At 47.5% G+C, this 16,856-nt stretch overlaps 4 protein-coding genes across 4 annotated transcripts; 1 reads left to right on the top strand and 3 right to left on the bottom strand.

Moving 5' to 3' along the window:
- Positions 1-208: 208 nt before the first annotated feature.
- On the bottom strand, positions 209-3,004 carry FSST1_007423 (FAD dependent oxidoreductase-domain-containing protein; the record flags this gene model as incomplete). Its single annotated transcript, XM_083224206.1, has 3 exons — positions 209-2,668; positions 2,733-2,787; positions 2,844-3,004. The coding sequence occupies 3 exons, from the start codon at positions 3,002-3,004 to the stop codon at positions 209-211; spliced, it is 2,676 nt and encodes an 891-aa protein (XP_083083384.1).
- A 2,936-nt stretch (positions 3,005-5,940) lies between these two features.
- Positions 5,941-9,439, bottom strand: FSST1_007422 (S-adenosyl-L-methionine-dependent methyltransferase; the record flags this gene model as incomplete). Its single annotated transcript, XM_083224204.1, has 6 exons — positions 5,941-6,387; positions 6,447-6,743; positions 6,799-7,431; positions 7,496-8,526; positions 8,578-9,172; positions 9,371-9,439. The coding sequence occupies 6 exons, from the start codon at positions 9,437-9,439 to the stop codon at positions 5,941-5,943; spliced, it is 3,072 nt and encodes a 1,023-aa protein (XP_083083383.1).
- A 1,262-nt stretch (positions 9,440-10,701) lies between these two features.
- Positions 10,702-12,241, top strand: FSST1_007421 (phosphoinositide binding protein ATG18; the record flags this gene model as incomplete). The annotated part of the gene is made up of 4 exons (XM_083224203.1): positions 10,702-10,762; positions 10,828-10,982; positions 11,035-12,137; positions 12,193-12,241. 4 exons carry the CDS (start codon positions 10,702-10,704, stop codon positions 12,239-12,241), a joined length of 1,368 nt encoding a protein of 455 aa, XP_083083382.1.
- Positions 12,242-13,680: 1,439 nt separating this feature from the next.
- On the bottom strand, positions 13,681-15,832 carry FSST1_007420 (tyrosine/serine/threonine protein phosphatase PPS1; the record flags this gene model as incomplete). The annotated part of the gene is made up of 2 exons (XM_083224202.1): positions 13,681-13,988; positions 14,047-15,832. The coding sequence occupies 2 exons, from the start codon at positions 15,830-15,832 to the stop codon at positions 13,681-13,683; spliced, it is 2,094 nt and encodes a 697-aa protein (XP_083083381.1).
- Between the last annotated feature and the right edge of the window lie 1,024 nt (positions 15,833-16,856).

Genomic DNA, 16,856 nt, shown 5'->3' with positions numbered 1-16,856 from the left:
AGGAAGTTCAATATCAACATAATTCATTACTAAGTTATACTGCCTAGTTATTCTATATACTGTCCTGTTCCGCAATACTGTAGTTGTGCCTGAAAAGGCACCTGGTATCATTTTTAATCAACCGCTCATCAAAGGAACAAACCAACACCACGCACAAAAGCAGCCCAGCCAATCCTACAAACACAAACAAAGCAAATTGGTCGTATAATTAACGGCTTTCTACCGTCTTTGCGAACAAAACATCGACAAAGCACGTCACATAACTGTGACCCCCTTTGCCTGCCTCAATATCATTGGAAAACTGCGTACCAACATCGTTGGCCCCAAAATGACCCATAGACTGCAACTCGATACCTGCCGATGGCGGAGGTCTCATGATTGTTTTCTCGATTGTCAGCGTAGCAGCGTCAGAGCCATTGCTTGGCTTTCTTCCCGGTGGTTCATTGCCCTCTTGTACATCCACGGTGATCTCTTGGAACACCATAATACCACCATACGACGGTGCAGTCTGGAGAGGCTCCTGTCGGGGAATGTATGGCGCTGATACATCTGTTGAGTCAATGGATTGGGTTCGAATGTTGATTCCTGGGGAGCAAAGATTGATTGTCGAGCTTGACCGTGTTGAGTCAGCAAACGAAGTCGGGCGTCCAGAAACATTTGGTACAGATTTCCCTCTAGCTCGAGTACTTTTAGCTGTGTCTAAACGCCCAAATGGCCATCGACTGGATGCTGAAGGAGTCAAACCAACTTGAGATTCTTCATGACGATCTGCCGTTTTCGCAATATGGCCGAATTCTTGATGCAGCCCTCGTGTGAATTCCTGGTAAGATTGCGTTGATACCTGACGCATCCTAAAGAAGCTCAGGGGAACAAACTCGCAAGTTGGACTTGACAGTACTGAGTGTATGGGAATTACGAGCCGTACTGCAATCATCGTTGCTTCTGACCGCTTCTCGTCTCCACGACAAGGGATGCGAAACGTCGTCGACGTGAGAAGTGCATCCTCAAGCAAGGGTTCCTGTGTCCATTCGCGCAACCCTTGGATGGTGTCTGCGATTTGTCCAGCGAATTCAGCCTCTCGGTCATTATGCTGAGAATCCTCCTTGCATTTTTCGACGATTTTGGACACTGGTATGTTCTCGAATCTCCTGAGATAATTCAGATGCCAATCTTGCAAGTCCTTGAACGGGAGGGGCATCGTCGGAAGCAAGTGACGTGCGCCCTTCCTCACAAGGACCTCAAAGCTGGAGCTCACACGAGCTCGAACTGCAAAGAAGCCCAAATGGGTACCCTGGCGAATGTGATTATGTTCACTCGTGTAGCTTGCCATTTCCCTAAGCTTGCTTTCGAATTCAGGGGTTTGGATCTGCATGTTCGATTTGATAAGATCGCTGACCTGATGTAACTCAGCAAAACGATAACCGGCCGAGATGAGACGTTCGTTATCACGAGCCGATTCGGACCGGCGGATGAGGAACATGAGCGATCCACGGCCATAGCCATAACCATAGTCCAGTAAATGTAGACCTTTCTCGGTAATATCCAAACTGTTATGCACTTCGTCAACAGTGTCGCTTCCCTCCAAGCCGCTTCCCCCTGCAATAGATTGCTTGCGCGGCTGTGCCTGGGGCTGGGGTTGGGGTTGGGGCTGTGGTCTTCGACCGCTGGCACCGGTCGGCAGGATTTGATCCCAGAGGACTCCGATCGATGTGAGATCTTCCCGGAAACGATCAGCCAAAGTAGCAGCAGCTAGGCAGAAAAGCTCTCTGAAAATCATATCGTAACTGTCGATGGTTTCGCCATGGTCGCTCACGAGTTGAATTCCCCGACGTCCATCCTTTGCGCGGGAATGTGGTAACTCCGATAAATGCTGCCTCATGCCTCCTATGAGACTCCAGATCATGTTCCAGTTCCTTGATGCTTGATACATCCAATGGAACAGGGGGTGGCCAGTGTTGAATCCTTCTTTTGCGTCCTTTTCCAGGAAAGAGTCAGTCACCACAGTGTTTGGGATGTATCCATCAGGATCAACCAGAATTCTTCCGCCCTTGTCGAAGATGGCTGCTGCGAGAGTAATCTGCTGGGCACGTAGGGCCATTCTTCTCATGTTTCTTGCTCGAAGAATCGCCGAGATAGCAATGACGAAGCATGCCCCTAGGGACAAGCAGATGACGACGACAACGGTGCCTGTTCTTGAGGGCTCATTGCCATTAGGCTTGATGCTCTTGAGTCGATAACGAGTTCCAACAGAAGCACACCAATGCATACCAGAAACGGCCCCAGCCAACACGATAGCCGAGATACCTCGTTTCCACCATGCATTCGCCCACGTGGCTCGAAACACGAAGAACATAGCCAAGGCAACGTTGCTTGCCACTATAGCAATGATGGCAGATCCTATAACGTATGCCGGTTGATATACGCAGGTGTAGTTGTTGATGGAGGCATTGCCGAGATAGTGCATTCCGCATACGGCTGTTCCACAGAGGACACCGCCAGCTACTACTCTCCACCACGAGACGACGTTGTTGGTGCCGACAGCCATGAAGGCGGCAAGAAGCACTAGGATTGGGACGAAAAAGGATATCGCGGTAAAGCCGCTGGAATAGGCGACTTGCAGTTCGGGCTGCCCATAGGCAAGGTCGATGGCTCTGTTACCGATAAAGTGCTATTGTTATGTAATGATCAGTACGTGTTGAAAACTGAAAGAGGCATACAACTGAACTACTTACCATACACCAGATAGACACTCCACCCATAGTGACTGCTGAGCCCATCAGTAGCAGACTGCTTCGGTTAGCGCTGTTCCTTGATGGAGTTTGACTAAACGGCTAAAGACATACTGGTTGAAGAGACCTCTGAAACCGGTTCGGCGGTTAATGAGTTCTAGAGTCGAACCAGCACCGACCAGGCTGACCACATAGCTCAAAGCGACAAAGCCAGCATTGTAGCTTTGTGGCACGATGTGGCCTTGGTACTTCTGAAGCAATGCTTCGGTCGACATGTCGACGGATGTTTGGAGGGGCAACAGAGAGTTGCTTCCGCCGTAGATGGTGATGGCAAGGGTATTGGACGAGATATCAAAGACATCTGGGACACCAGAGGTTCTTAACCGACACCTGCAGGCTGTATGATAGTGGAGTTTGCCATATCGGCCTCGCTAGCCACTACGGACACGACCTGATGTGAGGTCAACCAACATCTGCTCTGCGTTTACACAAGGGAGAAGCAAGTACAGTGCACACACACCAAGAACCTGGTGTGTACTTGCCGCTAAGAAACGGGACATTGGAGGAGACAAGCTAACTAACGAGCCAATGCCCCGAGCCTTGGACCAATGGAGAATGGTGGCCGACCAGTTGTGGCTTGAGAGTCTCTGTTTCTCCATTAGAGTGACGGCGCTAAAGAAGCCAAAGATCTCGAGTTGGTACAACGGGCATGATTAGTTTGTGCCGGAGGGCTGTCAACTTATCTCGCCAATTTCGTTAGCGTGATCGAGTTTCTCTCCCTCAGGGATGACGAGTGTGTAGTTGTTGAGCCATTCACAGTCGAGACATTGTATCGACAGAGATTATCTGCAGGCTTTTTTTCTCGCATAAACCAAGCTGTTGGGATTGGGATTCGGCAACAGATGAATCCTTCCTTTTTTGCCTTCCTATCAGGGAAAGGGAGCTGGCAAGTAGAGAGCTGAGCTCGGAGTTTCCAGGGTCAGGTTTGATCTGGAACGGGAGCTGCGAGGAGGCGGAGAAGTATAGAGTAGCCAAGTGTCTGTCTGACTTTGAGTAACCCTCCAGAAACAGGTCCTGCTATTCGTCTAGCCCGGAGTGATCGGGATTGGCACATGTAGCTTACGGCTTTTGCTTTCAGCTAACATGGATGGATGGGGATGTAAAGAGAAAAAAATCCGTGTCACTAATTAAAAGTCAAAAGCAAAAAGCAAAAAGCAAAAAGCAAAAAGCAAAAAGCAATGCGATGAGATGCGATGCGATGCGAAATGACACGATTTCTGGCCTTGATCGAATGTTTACTTTAATTATTATTTACTTTGCTCTGTCTTACCATATAGCCAAGTTCTTTGGTTGTGAAACGGATATATACGATAGTCACACACTCTTTCTTTCTGTGTGATACAGAGACAAGAGATGCACAGAATTATTTTGTGGAACCCTATTTATGAGAAACTAAAACCGTCTTTGCTTCATCTACCATGTCCATGTCGTCGGGGAAATCAACAAACGCCTAGTCAAACGATCTAGTCCAGGCCATCCTGATATCTCTGTAGGGTCCACATTGTACGGTTACAACCCGGGCGATCTAATCCGATCCCCCTCTTTTATCATATCTAGACTAACTCATTACTTATCTACCAACCTGCAGAAGCAATTTCAACATCCATGATCTACAAAATCAGTGGCGTAGCAAGGACACCTGTGAATCTGTGACACTTGAACCCGGTACAATATGCATACAAAGTTTACTGTACCGTAGCTGACGATAACATCCACAACCGAGGCTGAGACACATGCAAGCACGGTTTTCTACATGCTTAATTCAGGGAAGTTTTCTTCTGTCTTGTAAATAGCTCAAACCCCTTGTCCAAGGGGCCCCATCTAAGGGCTATATATACACCTACATCTCCATCAAGGCAAAAGAATCCTCGGTACTCGGTATCTACTTGAAATCATGTCTCAGCCTAGATCTTGAACTGGAATGTAATATGAGCAAGAGCCAGTAGAAACGTCAAGCTTGTCTCGAAAAGGGAACCATTTGCATCCCTTTTTTGTCCTCATCTCCCTTTGAGTTGATCCTACGACGCCATTCCGTCACACCTTGATCTTGAATCTTGAACAACTCCTTGCATTTCTTACGAGACTGATGACCGTGGCCAACATCAAATTCTCGAGTGTTGGTGTTGTGCACGCACGTATGATACCTAGCACAACACGATGTGACCCGCTGTAACATCGTGTCTTACATTTTCGCCTTGATGAAGAAAACCCGCTCGTGGATCTACCATGTGTCCGTTGACGAACAATCTTCAGTCTAGACCTCGTGGTGTTCCGGATATTTCGCCTCTTTTTCTACATCGCGATGAACGCCATTCATGCAAGTCTACAACCATAACCATGGGCCATGGCACTGGCCAAGTCGAGAATTAAAAAGCGTTTGACATCTACTAATTGCTCCCGGTAGATCCTGTTACCCGTCATGGCGTCGACCATGGCTTAACATCAAGGATACATCGGGTAAGCGCACGATCGAAAAAAAAACCAACCCAACCTAAGGGAAGGGAAGGGCACAAACTAAAATGTGGATCTTGGGAGCAATCACTTTCTTCAGCTCGTAATAGTCAAGTAATAGCCGACGCTTCTGCAAGGGGCAGAGCAAACAGACAGGGAGTGACCCTCCCTGTCTGAGAAATACCTCCGTGTTATATGCAAGAGGCAGCGTAATCATGATGTTTAGTGCGCTCTGACCTCTAAACAGGTAGGTTCTTTATCACTTAATTCGGTATCTAAGTTGGTGGGTGAGGTATATTCAACCTGAGAATTCATCAAAGCCCCGCCAGCCCATTGACTTTAGCCACAAAGCCCAGTCTCATTGGATTGAAGTCAATCACGAGCGTTGACTCATCCGCAGAGTCCTCGGCAAGTCTAAAGAAAGCTGGGCCAGTGGGTAGCAGAAAGGTTAGCCTCCTAAGTCTTAAGGTATAAAAATAAGTAGTCTAAGAACTATAGCCTAAGGAGCATAAAGTGACCTACTAATTTCGTCCGTTATGCTTCTGATACCTTGCGGGTAGGGTCCTTGATTCCGTTCCACAGATGGCGTTCTGTTGAGGGATAACGTAGCGTCATGAACCGTAAAAACAAGTATCTGTCAATAACCTCAACGCCTCCCGTCCTCCATTCCAGCCCTTGGGTCCGTTGCTACTTTGTTTCGTCAATGCTGTTCTTGTAGTAGCTCATCCGCAAGCCTTCTGAGGTAGAATTGACGGATCTCAGAAGGCAAACGGTCGAAACTCTTGGTAATCCGGCTGATGTCTTGTCGTCCCTTCTCGTACGCAGCCAGATCTCGGTTCCCATAAACATCTCTGCCCGTTGAGTAGCCACTTTCAAGATCACGGAAGAATACATTAACAGCGACGCTGAGGTCCGTCAATGGGCTGGCTGTATGGAACCACATAGCTGGGATAAACAGAAGATCGCCTGGGTTCAGGAATGCTTCGTAGGGATTAGTCGATGCCAGTCGATTCGTATCTAGGGCTGAAAAGACGTCTAGGCTTGAACTCGAGGCACCTGGCGCAAAGGCTAAATGGCTAACGTCAGTTGGCGGGAATAGAATCATGCGCTTTGAGCCTTGGATTTGCGCGTAAACGTTTGCCATGACCTGTGTTCCTCGACTGATTAGCAAAGCAAAGCAAGTCATAGTTTCATCGTTTTACTTACATCGTAGTGCAGCCACATGTTTGCTCTGCCAGATATTCTCAGCACGGAACTAAACATCCGATCCTTGACTGAGCCAAGTTCTTCTGGTAGCCGAAAGTCGTCGGCCAAGCCTGGGAAATCATCTGCAAGGTTTGCCGGCGCCTCTGTGGGCTTTTCTTCAGAGAGAGCACGCAAGTACAACGCTTCTCCTATGGCGGCTTTGGTCATGAACGATGAGAATGACTCAGTAACATAACGGAAGTTCTTGGAGTTGAAGTCCATCTTGCCCGTCGAAGTCTGACATTCGTGAACGACAACCTGATGTTTCAAATTAGTAAACCAATCTAAGCTGGGACGGCCCGGCCTAACTCACTTCTTTAGTCTCGCCCACACTTTGTGCCATGTACTCCGGGTTCCATTTCTCCGTGCAGCCACCCAAGTCCAGGCCCTCGATGATAACCGGCTTTCGATTCTGAACCAACTTCTCGAAATCAGATTTTGATTGCAATTTGATCTTTGGGATCGTGGTGATACAAGCATTGGATTGGGGTCCAGGCTGGCCACAGTCCGCTGTTGGTTGTGTCAGCTTGGGTGAATTCTGATACTTGACAACGACTGGCTCATTATGAATTGGTCGGCCAGGAATTATCTCAGAGACAGCATCTGCAAGATCAACTTTGTAAATGCTGGTATCCCAGAATGTTCCCATGGAAAAGCAGGTAGCTCCTCCGCCTACTATGACCAGTTGAGAACCGGAAGAAACAGTCGCAGAGCCTACCATGAAAGGCAGCTGCCCGGCCTTTTCTCCCAAATCAACGAGATGAACATCTAATGATTTGTCCTTCATGGCAAGGCAAGCCACGGATTGGCCTTGCGACGAAGGATCTTGACCAACACCACCACACACAAAGCTTAGGGATTCGATGTTGGCAGTTTGGGCACCGAAAACGGACAATGCCCAGGAGTGTTGGTCATAATTTGGGACAGATTCAAAATGGATGCTTGGCTACATTCCTGTTAATACAATATACTTGGCGCAGTTGCAAGTATGCAGCATAAGATCAACATACCTCATGAGTTGTAACGTCAACAGTCCAAAAGTAGGCCTGGTTGTTAATCTTTCCTTCGCCGTCTATTCCACCAGCCATTAAGCCTTCAAAGTGCCCAAGCTTGCTTGAAATTCTTGCAGAAGCTACGGCAAATGCTCCAAAGGTCGAGTTAGGAGACACTCCAGAAACTGCGCATTTGAGCCATCCTCTGATGGGATGGAAGATAAAGTAATCAGATGATATTTCAGAAGGCCCTGTCTTGCCGCCTAATACTAAAGCGAGTGATGAACCCGGCAAATTGACAGTAGAGTGTCGAAACAAAGGGACAGGCAGGTTAAATGTCTTTTCCCAACTGTTCGAGCTTTTCTTCAAGACCCAGCAGTCACTGAAAGCCTTTGAGGGAGAGGCACGACCTCCGACAAGCAAAAAGTCACCCTGCCTCAAGTCTGTAGTCGTATGGCAGATCCTCGCGGAAGGGCCGATGGGTGGCATTTCGAAAGAGACATTGCTTTCTTGAATAGAGTATATGTCACACGAATCAAGTCTTGCATTGATTCCCATACCCAAGGTGTGGACCAGGTATTGTCCTCCTTCTGGGCTGGATGCTACCAATGGTGACCCGAATCGCCGCTTGGGTGCACCCAGAGACTTGTTAGCAACCATATTTGCTTTAACATGCTTGCCAGGAGGAGAGGCAAGCATCTGCTGCCCAGCACCCTTCTCGCTCCGACGATAGGATGTGGCATGTAGAACAATGTAGTGTCTCGCGAAGAGAATAAACTCTTCCCACTCATCAAACGGTTCGACGTCGTCCAGGGCAGCCCTTTCGGACGAGTTGAGAAACACCTCGCTGTTCCAGGCCTCCCACAGATCCCAGACATCAACACTGTTCCAGCCTCGCTTCTCAAATCGGCTGCGTTGGCTATCAACAGTTGGATACTGGTGCACAGATTTGAGAGATGTGTTGAGTTTGTTGAAGTGCTTCAACATGGTGTTAGCAAAGGGATGATCCGGTCCATGAGGTAGGATTTGTTCCAAAAGACAGAATTCAGCTGGAGGCGGTTAGCTTCCTGATAGAGATAGAGTATATGGAAATGAAATACCCTGCCCGATAGAGCTTGCCCATTGGATAAGAGCGTCTGCCGAGATCGTGTCCATATAAGTCACCGAGACTTCGGCAACAAACAATACTGAACATTCGGATAAGGGTAGAAACGACTCGAGACATTTGCGGAGGGTTTCCAATTCTCTGAGATCGCATCCTACCTGGCAGTATTTATCACTGCGAAGAAGGAGATGGTCTGTATCTTTTTCACTGACGTAAGGATCTTCACCCAACAACTCGCGGAGTTGGGGGGTGCCTAGAACGATTGCTCGCTTCTTTCGCATGAGATCCGGGTAGTCAACATCTATGAACAATGCATCCCCACAAGAATCGCCATATCGATGGTATGACTGCCAAGGAAGAACGTCACTTCCTGCCCCAAGATTGATGACCACCTTTCTTCGACCCGGCTCTGGGGTAGTGATGAATTGGCGAACTATCACATCAATGGCCCTGAGTCTCAGCCAGTATCCACGATTTATGAGAGGGGCTCTTCGTTGAAACTTGTTAACAAAGTATCGAAAGAAGTGCAGCTCATTGGGGTAGTAGAGCCGCTCAACACTCCTCTTGGACACAATGCTGCTGCTGTTTGTCTGTAAGTGCTGTTAGTTGCCTGACAAACTGTAAATGGGCTACTAAGTCTCAGGGTACAAAAATAAACAGCCCAAGAAGTATGGTCTAAATGTCATAAAGTGCCCTGCTGATTTCGTCTCTTATGTTTCTAGCGGCTAACTTGATGCCCTGAGGCTATTCATTTATGCTGTAAGTGTGAAAGCGAAATAAAAACTTACCCCCATGATCAGGTCGTCAAGAGCCTGAGTCTTGGCCGCCCGTGTGGACGAAGGCTTTTCCTTGGGCATGTTAGGTGTAATTTACTACCTACCTAGGTAGGGAGGACTTTCAAAAGGGTTGATTTGTCAAAGTTGCAACAAAGATTGACTTTGTCAAGACGTTGGATGGAAAGAATTGTTAGTGAATTGTGCCCGTCTCATCACTATTTGAGGTTTAGCGTGAGAGGTAGGGTCCATCATGGATGCGGTTGTTCTACGTCTTTAGCGTCGCACTGTTATCTTGATAAGATACGAAAATCGACGTCACCCGATCTACTTGTTAAGGCTGAGAGATGTCAGAAAACTTGACCTCAGAGCTGAATAATAAAGAAATAACAGCACAAAGGGGTTTTCTTCAGAGGCAGCATACTACCTTATTCATTTCGTCACCTGAACTATCAGCACGGTGTCCTCAGGGTAGGACACTAGCAAGCCTGCCTGGTATTCATCTCACCTGACCTGTACTAACAGGAAGACAGGATATACATGGGTACCTGGGTACTCAGGTGCACTTTGTTAGCATGACCCTTGTTGAATATATCCTCAGGTTCGGGTTATTATATTGAAGTAAAGAGGAGCTTCAGTAGACATCCGGATAAGTCAAGTATTGCTGTGCCTCTAGCAAGTCTAGGTATCCATACTCTGTATCTTGTGTCGATTTCCCCTCTTCCCCACCAAGTCCTTGTTGTCAAAGTACATTCAATCCTAGACAGTGTAAGCCGAGTTGGTAAAATTAACATTGAAGCTTTCGGAGTGGAAAGAAATAAATAGTCTAGAGTTATTTATACGAAGGAATAGACTAAGTTGTTACTAGTTAAGTATATTAGCCTCTTGTGTTCTTGTGATTTGTTTATCTCATGCCCCCAAGGTTAAAGCTACCAGGTACCAAGGTTGCCAGGGCCAGTGGAACTAGGCAGGCATCAGGGTAAGGTGTGGTAGGTCCCAACCTTGAAGCTTCCAACCCACCGCGCTTCTTCGTACGAAAGCCTTCCATTCATTCTCTCCTCCCAACCTCTCAAATCACCGCCAAAGTGGTTAATTCAACCTTGAGCCACTCCGACGGGCCATGTTGAGCGCTTCTCATTAACATACGTTCCAAGTAGTATCGAATCTACCCAAAGAGTACTCCATTTCTGCCGCACCGCTTCCAATACCGCATTGGCGCTTGCACCATCAACGACCGAAACCACCTCTCGAGCGTCGAGCTCAAGTCTCTGACTACGAGAATACTCAAGATACAGCCAGTTCATCTTACTACATACTAGCTTGACCGTCAGAACCTCGAATTCACCATGACTAGCCCGGCGCTTAATTTCATAACCTTTAATCAAGACCACAGCTGTCTTGCTGTTGGTAGGACCGCCTTGCTAGCATCTTTCTTTGTGTGGCCTGGGACTAATTGCGGTTCTTTTCTGTAGGCACTTCCAAAGGCTTTCGTATCTACCACACGGATCCGTTCTCTCGAATCTTTAGCAGCGATGATGGTAACATTGCCATCATCGAGATGTTGTTCTCGACATCCCTCGTCGCTCTTATCTTGTCTCCTCGGCATCTGATCATTCAGAATACCAAGGTACATGAGCTCAGTCCTCACGAATAGGCAACATCACTTACACGCACATTAGAGAGCATCCACCATCTGCGAACTCACGTTTCCTTCAGCCGTACTGGCCGTCCGACTCAACCGAAAGCGACTTGCTGTTGTGCTCGAAGAAGAGATATACTTGTACGATATTAGCAACATGAGCCTCCTCCATACAATTGCGACGTCGCCAAACCCTTCCGCTATATGCGCGCTCTCGCCATCCTCCGAGAACTGCTATATCGCATACCCCTTACCGAAGCCACGAGAAGATCCCGATTCGAATCGACCGGCGCATGCTCCTCCTCAGTCCACTTTCGTTGCGCCCACATCAGGCGAGGTCCTGATATTTGACACTCTTTCGCTCAAAGCTGTCAATGTCATCGAAGCGCATCGATCGCCATTGTGTTGTATTTGCCTTAATAACGATGGCACATTGCTGGCCACAGCTAGTGAGACAGGCACCATTATTCGTGTCTTTTCAGTGCCCAAGGGCCAAAAGCTGTATCAGTTCCGGCGTGGTACATATCCCTCCACTATATACAGCATGTCCTTTAACCTCAGCTCAACTTTGCTGTGCGTTTCTTCAACCTCGGACACAATCCATATTTTCCGACTTGGGGCACCACCCGGAAATACTACTCCAGCTGGTGCGCCCATCGAATCACCCGCCTCTCAGCGACAGGATCGTTGGTCCCGGGCAAGAAGTTATGACTCCGAGTCACCAGGTCCCAGTGCAGCAGAGTCGCCGAAGAACGAGCCAGCAGATTTGAATGGGCCAGGAGCCGGTTCAGGCAACAACCAAGGCCACACAAGGGGGAGTGGCTCATTCAGCAGTATGCTCCGTCGCTCCTCCCAAATCATGGGCCGTGGCGTTGCAGGAGTTGTGGGATCATACTTGCCACAGTCCGTAACAGAGATGTGGGAACCTTTGCGAGATTTCGCCTATATCAAGATTCCCAAATCCGCCACTTCTTCTGGGGCCTCGCGGACTTTGCGGGACGCGCCCGGTGGTCCGTTGCGCAGTGTTGTGGCCATGAGTAGTAGCAGCCCACAGGTTATGGTTGTAACAAGTGAAGGAGGCTTTTATGTTTACAACATCGACATGGAGCATGGCGGAGAGGGTTATCTTGTAAAGCAATTTTCGTGAGTACATTCCTTTACACATCTTTAACAAAGACGTACTAACAGTAGATCACAGTGTCTTGGAAGGTGACGACAAAAGCGACGCTTCTGGATATGGCAGTTAGGATAATGCCCTCAAGTGAGAGGCCATCCATCGCAACGAGTAATTGTGCTGGAATTTTATGACATGTAGGGGAGGTCAGTATAGCGGAAGCATTGCTATGGGCGTTTATCGGAATTGGAGCTTCACTTTTCGCCTGATTCGTGTTTCGGTCAGAGCTTATTCATCCCTTAATTGGTACTTTGTTTTCTTCGAACTTTTGCTCTAGCCTGGTAGAACGCATGTTGGATAAGGAGTCGTTCCAATGGTACCTACGATGAGTCTCACATGAATAAAAAGAGAGCTGTGCTAATCGCCCACATCAACATTGCTAATCGCACACAAAAGGTGAAGCTATAAGAAAAGCTGAGCTTTTATCGGATTTCCTCTTGATACAGTTAAATTAATACTATTGACTGTATACTAATTTGTATATGTAGGAGAGAGAAGTTAGAATAATCTGCAGTGTTAGGCGAAAAACATCTTAGACTTGTATGCGATTAGCAATGTTGATGTGGGCGATTAGCACAGCTCTAAAAAGAAACCGTTATGATTATACTAGCTACTGGGTAGTAGCTAGCAGAAAAAATGGCCTCCCAAGTCTTAGGGTATAAAAATAAGTAGTCTCAGAACTATAGCCTAAGGGGCATAAAGTGACCCACTATTTTGTCTCTTATGCTTCCAGCGGTCAATTTTTCTGATACCCTGAGGGCTACCCGTGGGTCTGAGTTGATTATCAAGGCCGAGCTACTCTCCTCCGGAGAGTGGGTGAGATAACTCGTAACTTCACTTTAACCGTAACTAATATTAACCTATAGTAACTAGTCTAGTCAAGATAACAAAATAACAGCTATACAGTATTACAGTGTATATAAGGGCATTTTTATTAGACCTAGGCATTATTTTTGTTACCTTATACTAATTACTATAGGTTAATATTAGTTATAGTTAAAACGAAGTTACGAGTTATCTTACCCCCTCCTCTGGAGAGGGGGTTGTCACGTAGTTTCGACCGGCGGGTAGTAAAGAAATATGTGCGTTAATCAGAGAAGTATGTATCGATCCAAAGCCATTGTGGTAGTCATCATTCATCTCCATGTACAACCAAATCCAAACTTTCCTCATAGTTCAAACACAACAACGAAGACATTCAAGAGCTAGACAATAAAACAAGTAACAGTGCCTGCCAGAAACGCCAAAAACGGAAGACATTCGAAGACGCCTTGTACCGACGATGCGCCTATCCAACTGCAAGTCCAGCCCTGCAGTTCTTTGTGATATCGATAGCCGATTCGTCCGAATAGAAAAAGAAGAAGAAACGAAGATAACTTGAAGAGAAGTTCATGTATACATGAAAATGATCAAAAACACAAACAAAACTGGCACATCCAGTTCTTGTGGTTCTGTAAGCCGCTCGATCCAGATGTCTGTTGAAAAGGACGATAATATGTTGACTATGCCGTTTCAACGGGAGTATGGCCGATTCATAAGCGCAATTTCTCGTGCTATTTCAGACCACTCCAATGTTCTCTTGATCTCGGCGTCAGGGTCACCATCCTGCTGGAGCGCCTCCTCGTACTTCAACAACTCGTAGGCGAACCGAAGATGAGGTTGGATGATGACATTCAGACGACGGGCTCTGACATAACAGTATGCGTGAGGAAATGACATCCCCTTTGATCGCATAACCTCAGCAATGCAGATGGTTGCGCTTCGAGATACTCCCACACGACAGTGCACCAGTGTTGCAGTACCATTTCGTCGGCCGCGATCTGTATACCGGTTAGCATTTACAAATTCGACCGTCATGCTTTAACAGGTTCAACTTACCAATAAAATCAAGACATCGAGCGAATTCCTCGGTCAACGGGTCAATACCGTTGTCCTGAACCCCTTGTACCACGCATACGTTCTCCTTGCCCCATTCCTCGAGGTCTCCCTCTCGCCACATAGCTATCTCACCAACACTAAGAATTTGAGTAATGCCAAGCGCTCTCAGGAGATCGGGATTGTTGGCATGTCCCAAGTTACCCAAATACATGTAGTCTAAGACGCGACTCGGGAAAGAGCCGTCCAAGGCGGCGAACCAGCTTGGCTCGTCTCTTGTCAGCTGAGTTATATCCGTCAGGCTGAGTCCCTTGCAAACAGGAGATTCCCGGAGCAGTCGCGGAGTGATTGAAGTCAAAAGAGCAACATCTGTTGGGTACGCAAAGAAGTTTCGCTTCTTCTCTGTATGGAGTTGTAACCACGCCTCGGGTACTGGTCGCCCAGTACTGTAACTGAAGTAGGCGATGCTCAGCATAGTCGACTCAGTGTAACCGTCTGCACAATGAAGCAATATCTTGTGAGGCCTGACCTCGAAAGTGGACTCATGATCGGATGACATAGGTGAATCTCCGTCTGCATCGATGTCTGTGCTCATACCTGGTTCTGGTTCCGGATACGAACCATGTGCCAGATGATAGATCCATTTACAGGTTTCGAGGATGCCGTCTGCTTCTGAGTGCGACCACGTTGGTGGAAGAATACTGCCAGATGATGGAAAGTCGAGGAATCGCTGCTTGCGATCACTGTCAGGACTCTCAGCAATAAGCTGAAGAGCCAATGGGTTCAATCGTCCAAGATCACTACACTCTATCAGAATGTCGTACTTTTGCTCTTCGGGGCTCCCTTGTTCAGGAGTAGGACCCATAAAGACATTTTTAGAGAACTCAGATGCTTCCGTCATCTCCCACATCTCTCGCCTTTCCTGACTAAAGAAGTCGAGAACATTGCCCGTCAGATGACCAGATTCATCAACGGCCACAATCTCTGATTGGCTTTCCTCGAATCTAGAAAACGGGCTTGTGCAGATAAAGGTGTGATACTCTGGCATCCATTCGCCTTGGCTTTGGTGTTTCTCACGCCATAGTTGCTGTGCGCTCGCAATATCCCACGCCACTTTGCGAGTTTTGTTCAAATCTTGACCATAAACAATTATGTCCGACAGCACAGCTGTTTTCACAGTTTGGATCTGAAAATTTCTGACAGAAAAGCCCTCACGTGGATCTGCCTCAATAAACCTGGCAGGGTTGTTGGCTTGTATGATTTCGTTGGGGGCAATCGCACCCTTGAGTCGCGCGCAATTCAGATCTCCGTCAGCTTTAACGAGGGTGAGAGCTCTGATACAAGAGGGAGTTGGCCTCGAAGCACGTCGCCTGGCAGCAAAAAAAGACTGTTGGACATGGTTTTGGGGATGAAGGCCATGGAACCAAGGGAAGACGAGCGCAGGGTCGGGCAATGGCTGACGTGAAGCAACATCAACTGCCTCTGCAACTTTGGTCGCATCAAGCTCGTAGATAGAAAGTTCACCCGAATCGATTCGCTTAAAACCATCAAGGGGATACAGAGCCGAGGTTTGTTGTAGTTGATCATGGGCTGGTGGTGATGGTGGCGGGGTATCGGGTTCGTCAGGACAGGCGGGTCCAGGAGGACATATGGGAAGGTGTTTGTTAGGAATTGGACCGGAACATTGCGAAGAACTGGAGGCAGAGCTGTTCTCGAGAGATAGCGGCGGAGTGATGGTAGATGAGGGACGATGAGGCGGAATTGGTCGAGCAAGCGCAATGGTAGTCATAGCAGCGGAGAGCAATTGGGTCAGATTGGATGGTCAAGTAAGCTTATGCTGGAAAGCTTGCAAGTATGTAATGTTGCCAGACGGTAGACAGGAAAAGATATAGACGGGTTTATATGCAATATGTTGTACAATGATCTGGCCAAAGTCCAAGTAAGACAGATGTCTTTGAAATTGGTCGGACAATCAAACAGCAATTCAAAAACCGTAAGCTAAGCAAGAAATGCGATATGTTGTTGTCTTCAGCTCAGCCACAAGACGCTGGAGAAACAGGGATCAAGATTTTGAGGGATGATGCAAGAATACAGATTTGAGAGGCACGCGATTTCGTTCTTCCTGTAACCGGACTACTGTCGCACATGCCTGAGCTCAAATCAGATCAGAGTAAGAGACAAGGCACCATGAAGCCAGCCACAGGGTCGCTGGAATGGAATGCAGGGAGATGATGCGGGGAGGTTGAGTTTCCAGAAAAAATGAACCCTAGGAAACAAAAAGAAAAGAAAACGACGAAGGGGACTTTATTTGCAAAACTGACGGCGCCAGAGTATGTCTCAGATTTCCTGCACCAGATTATCGAATTGAAATCCAAGAACAAGATAAAACGATGCAGGCTCGAGATACTGTCGGATCTGTCGCGTGCAGGCAAATGGATGGACCTGGGCGGGGCTTGGGTGGGATGGTCACTGATTTGCTGGAAACTTGGATATTTAGTCGATTGACAGGCGCGTGTAAAGGAATTGAGATAATAAAGAGAAAGAGCTTGTTGAATGGACTAAAGACAATATGAATATGTGTAGCCAAGAAGATGAAGGAACAAAGATGAGAGAGAAGAGGGGAACAGATCACGGCCGGCAGTCGGAAAGATAGTGCAGTCAAGTACTGTACATAGCAGTCGATGACAAGGAATGGAGGGACGTAGTGGTTGGTAGTGGTGGTTTGGTTTCAGCACATTAACGTTTCTGGTTTGCTCGTCCAGCGGTTTGGAGTATGTCGATGTTGGTTGGATGGTTTAGAAATGCAGATGGCG

Source organism: Fusarium sambucinum, chromosome II (assembly GCF_050947815.1).
Source record: "Fusarium sambucinum isolate potato_lamoka chromosome II, whole genome shotgun sequence".
NCBI lineage: Eukaryota > Fungi > Ascomycota > Sordariomycetes > Hypocreales > Nectriaceae > Fusarium > Fusarium sambucinum.
The sequence above is the reverse complement of the archived record's forward strand: the minus strand, read 5'-3'. Positions and strand labels throughout refer to the sequence as shown.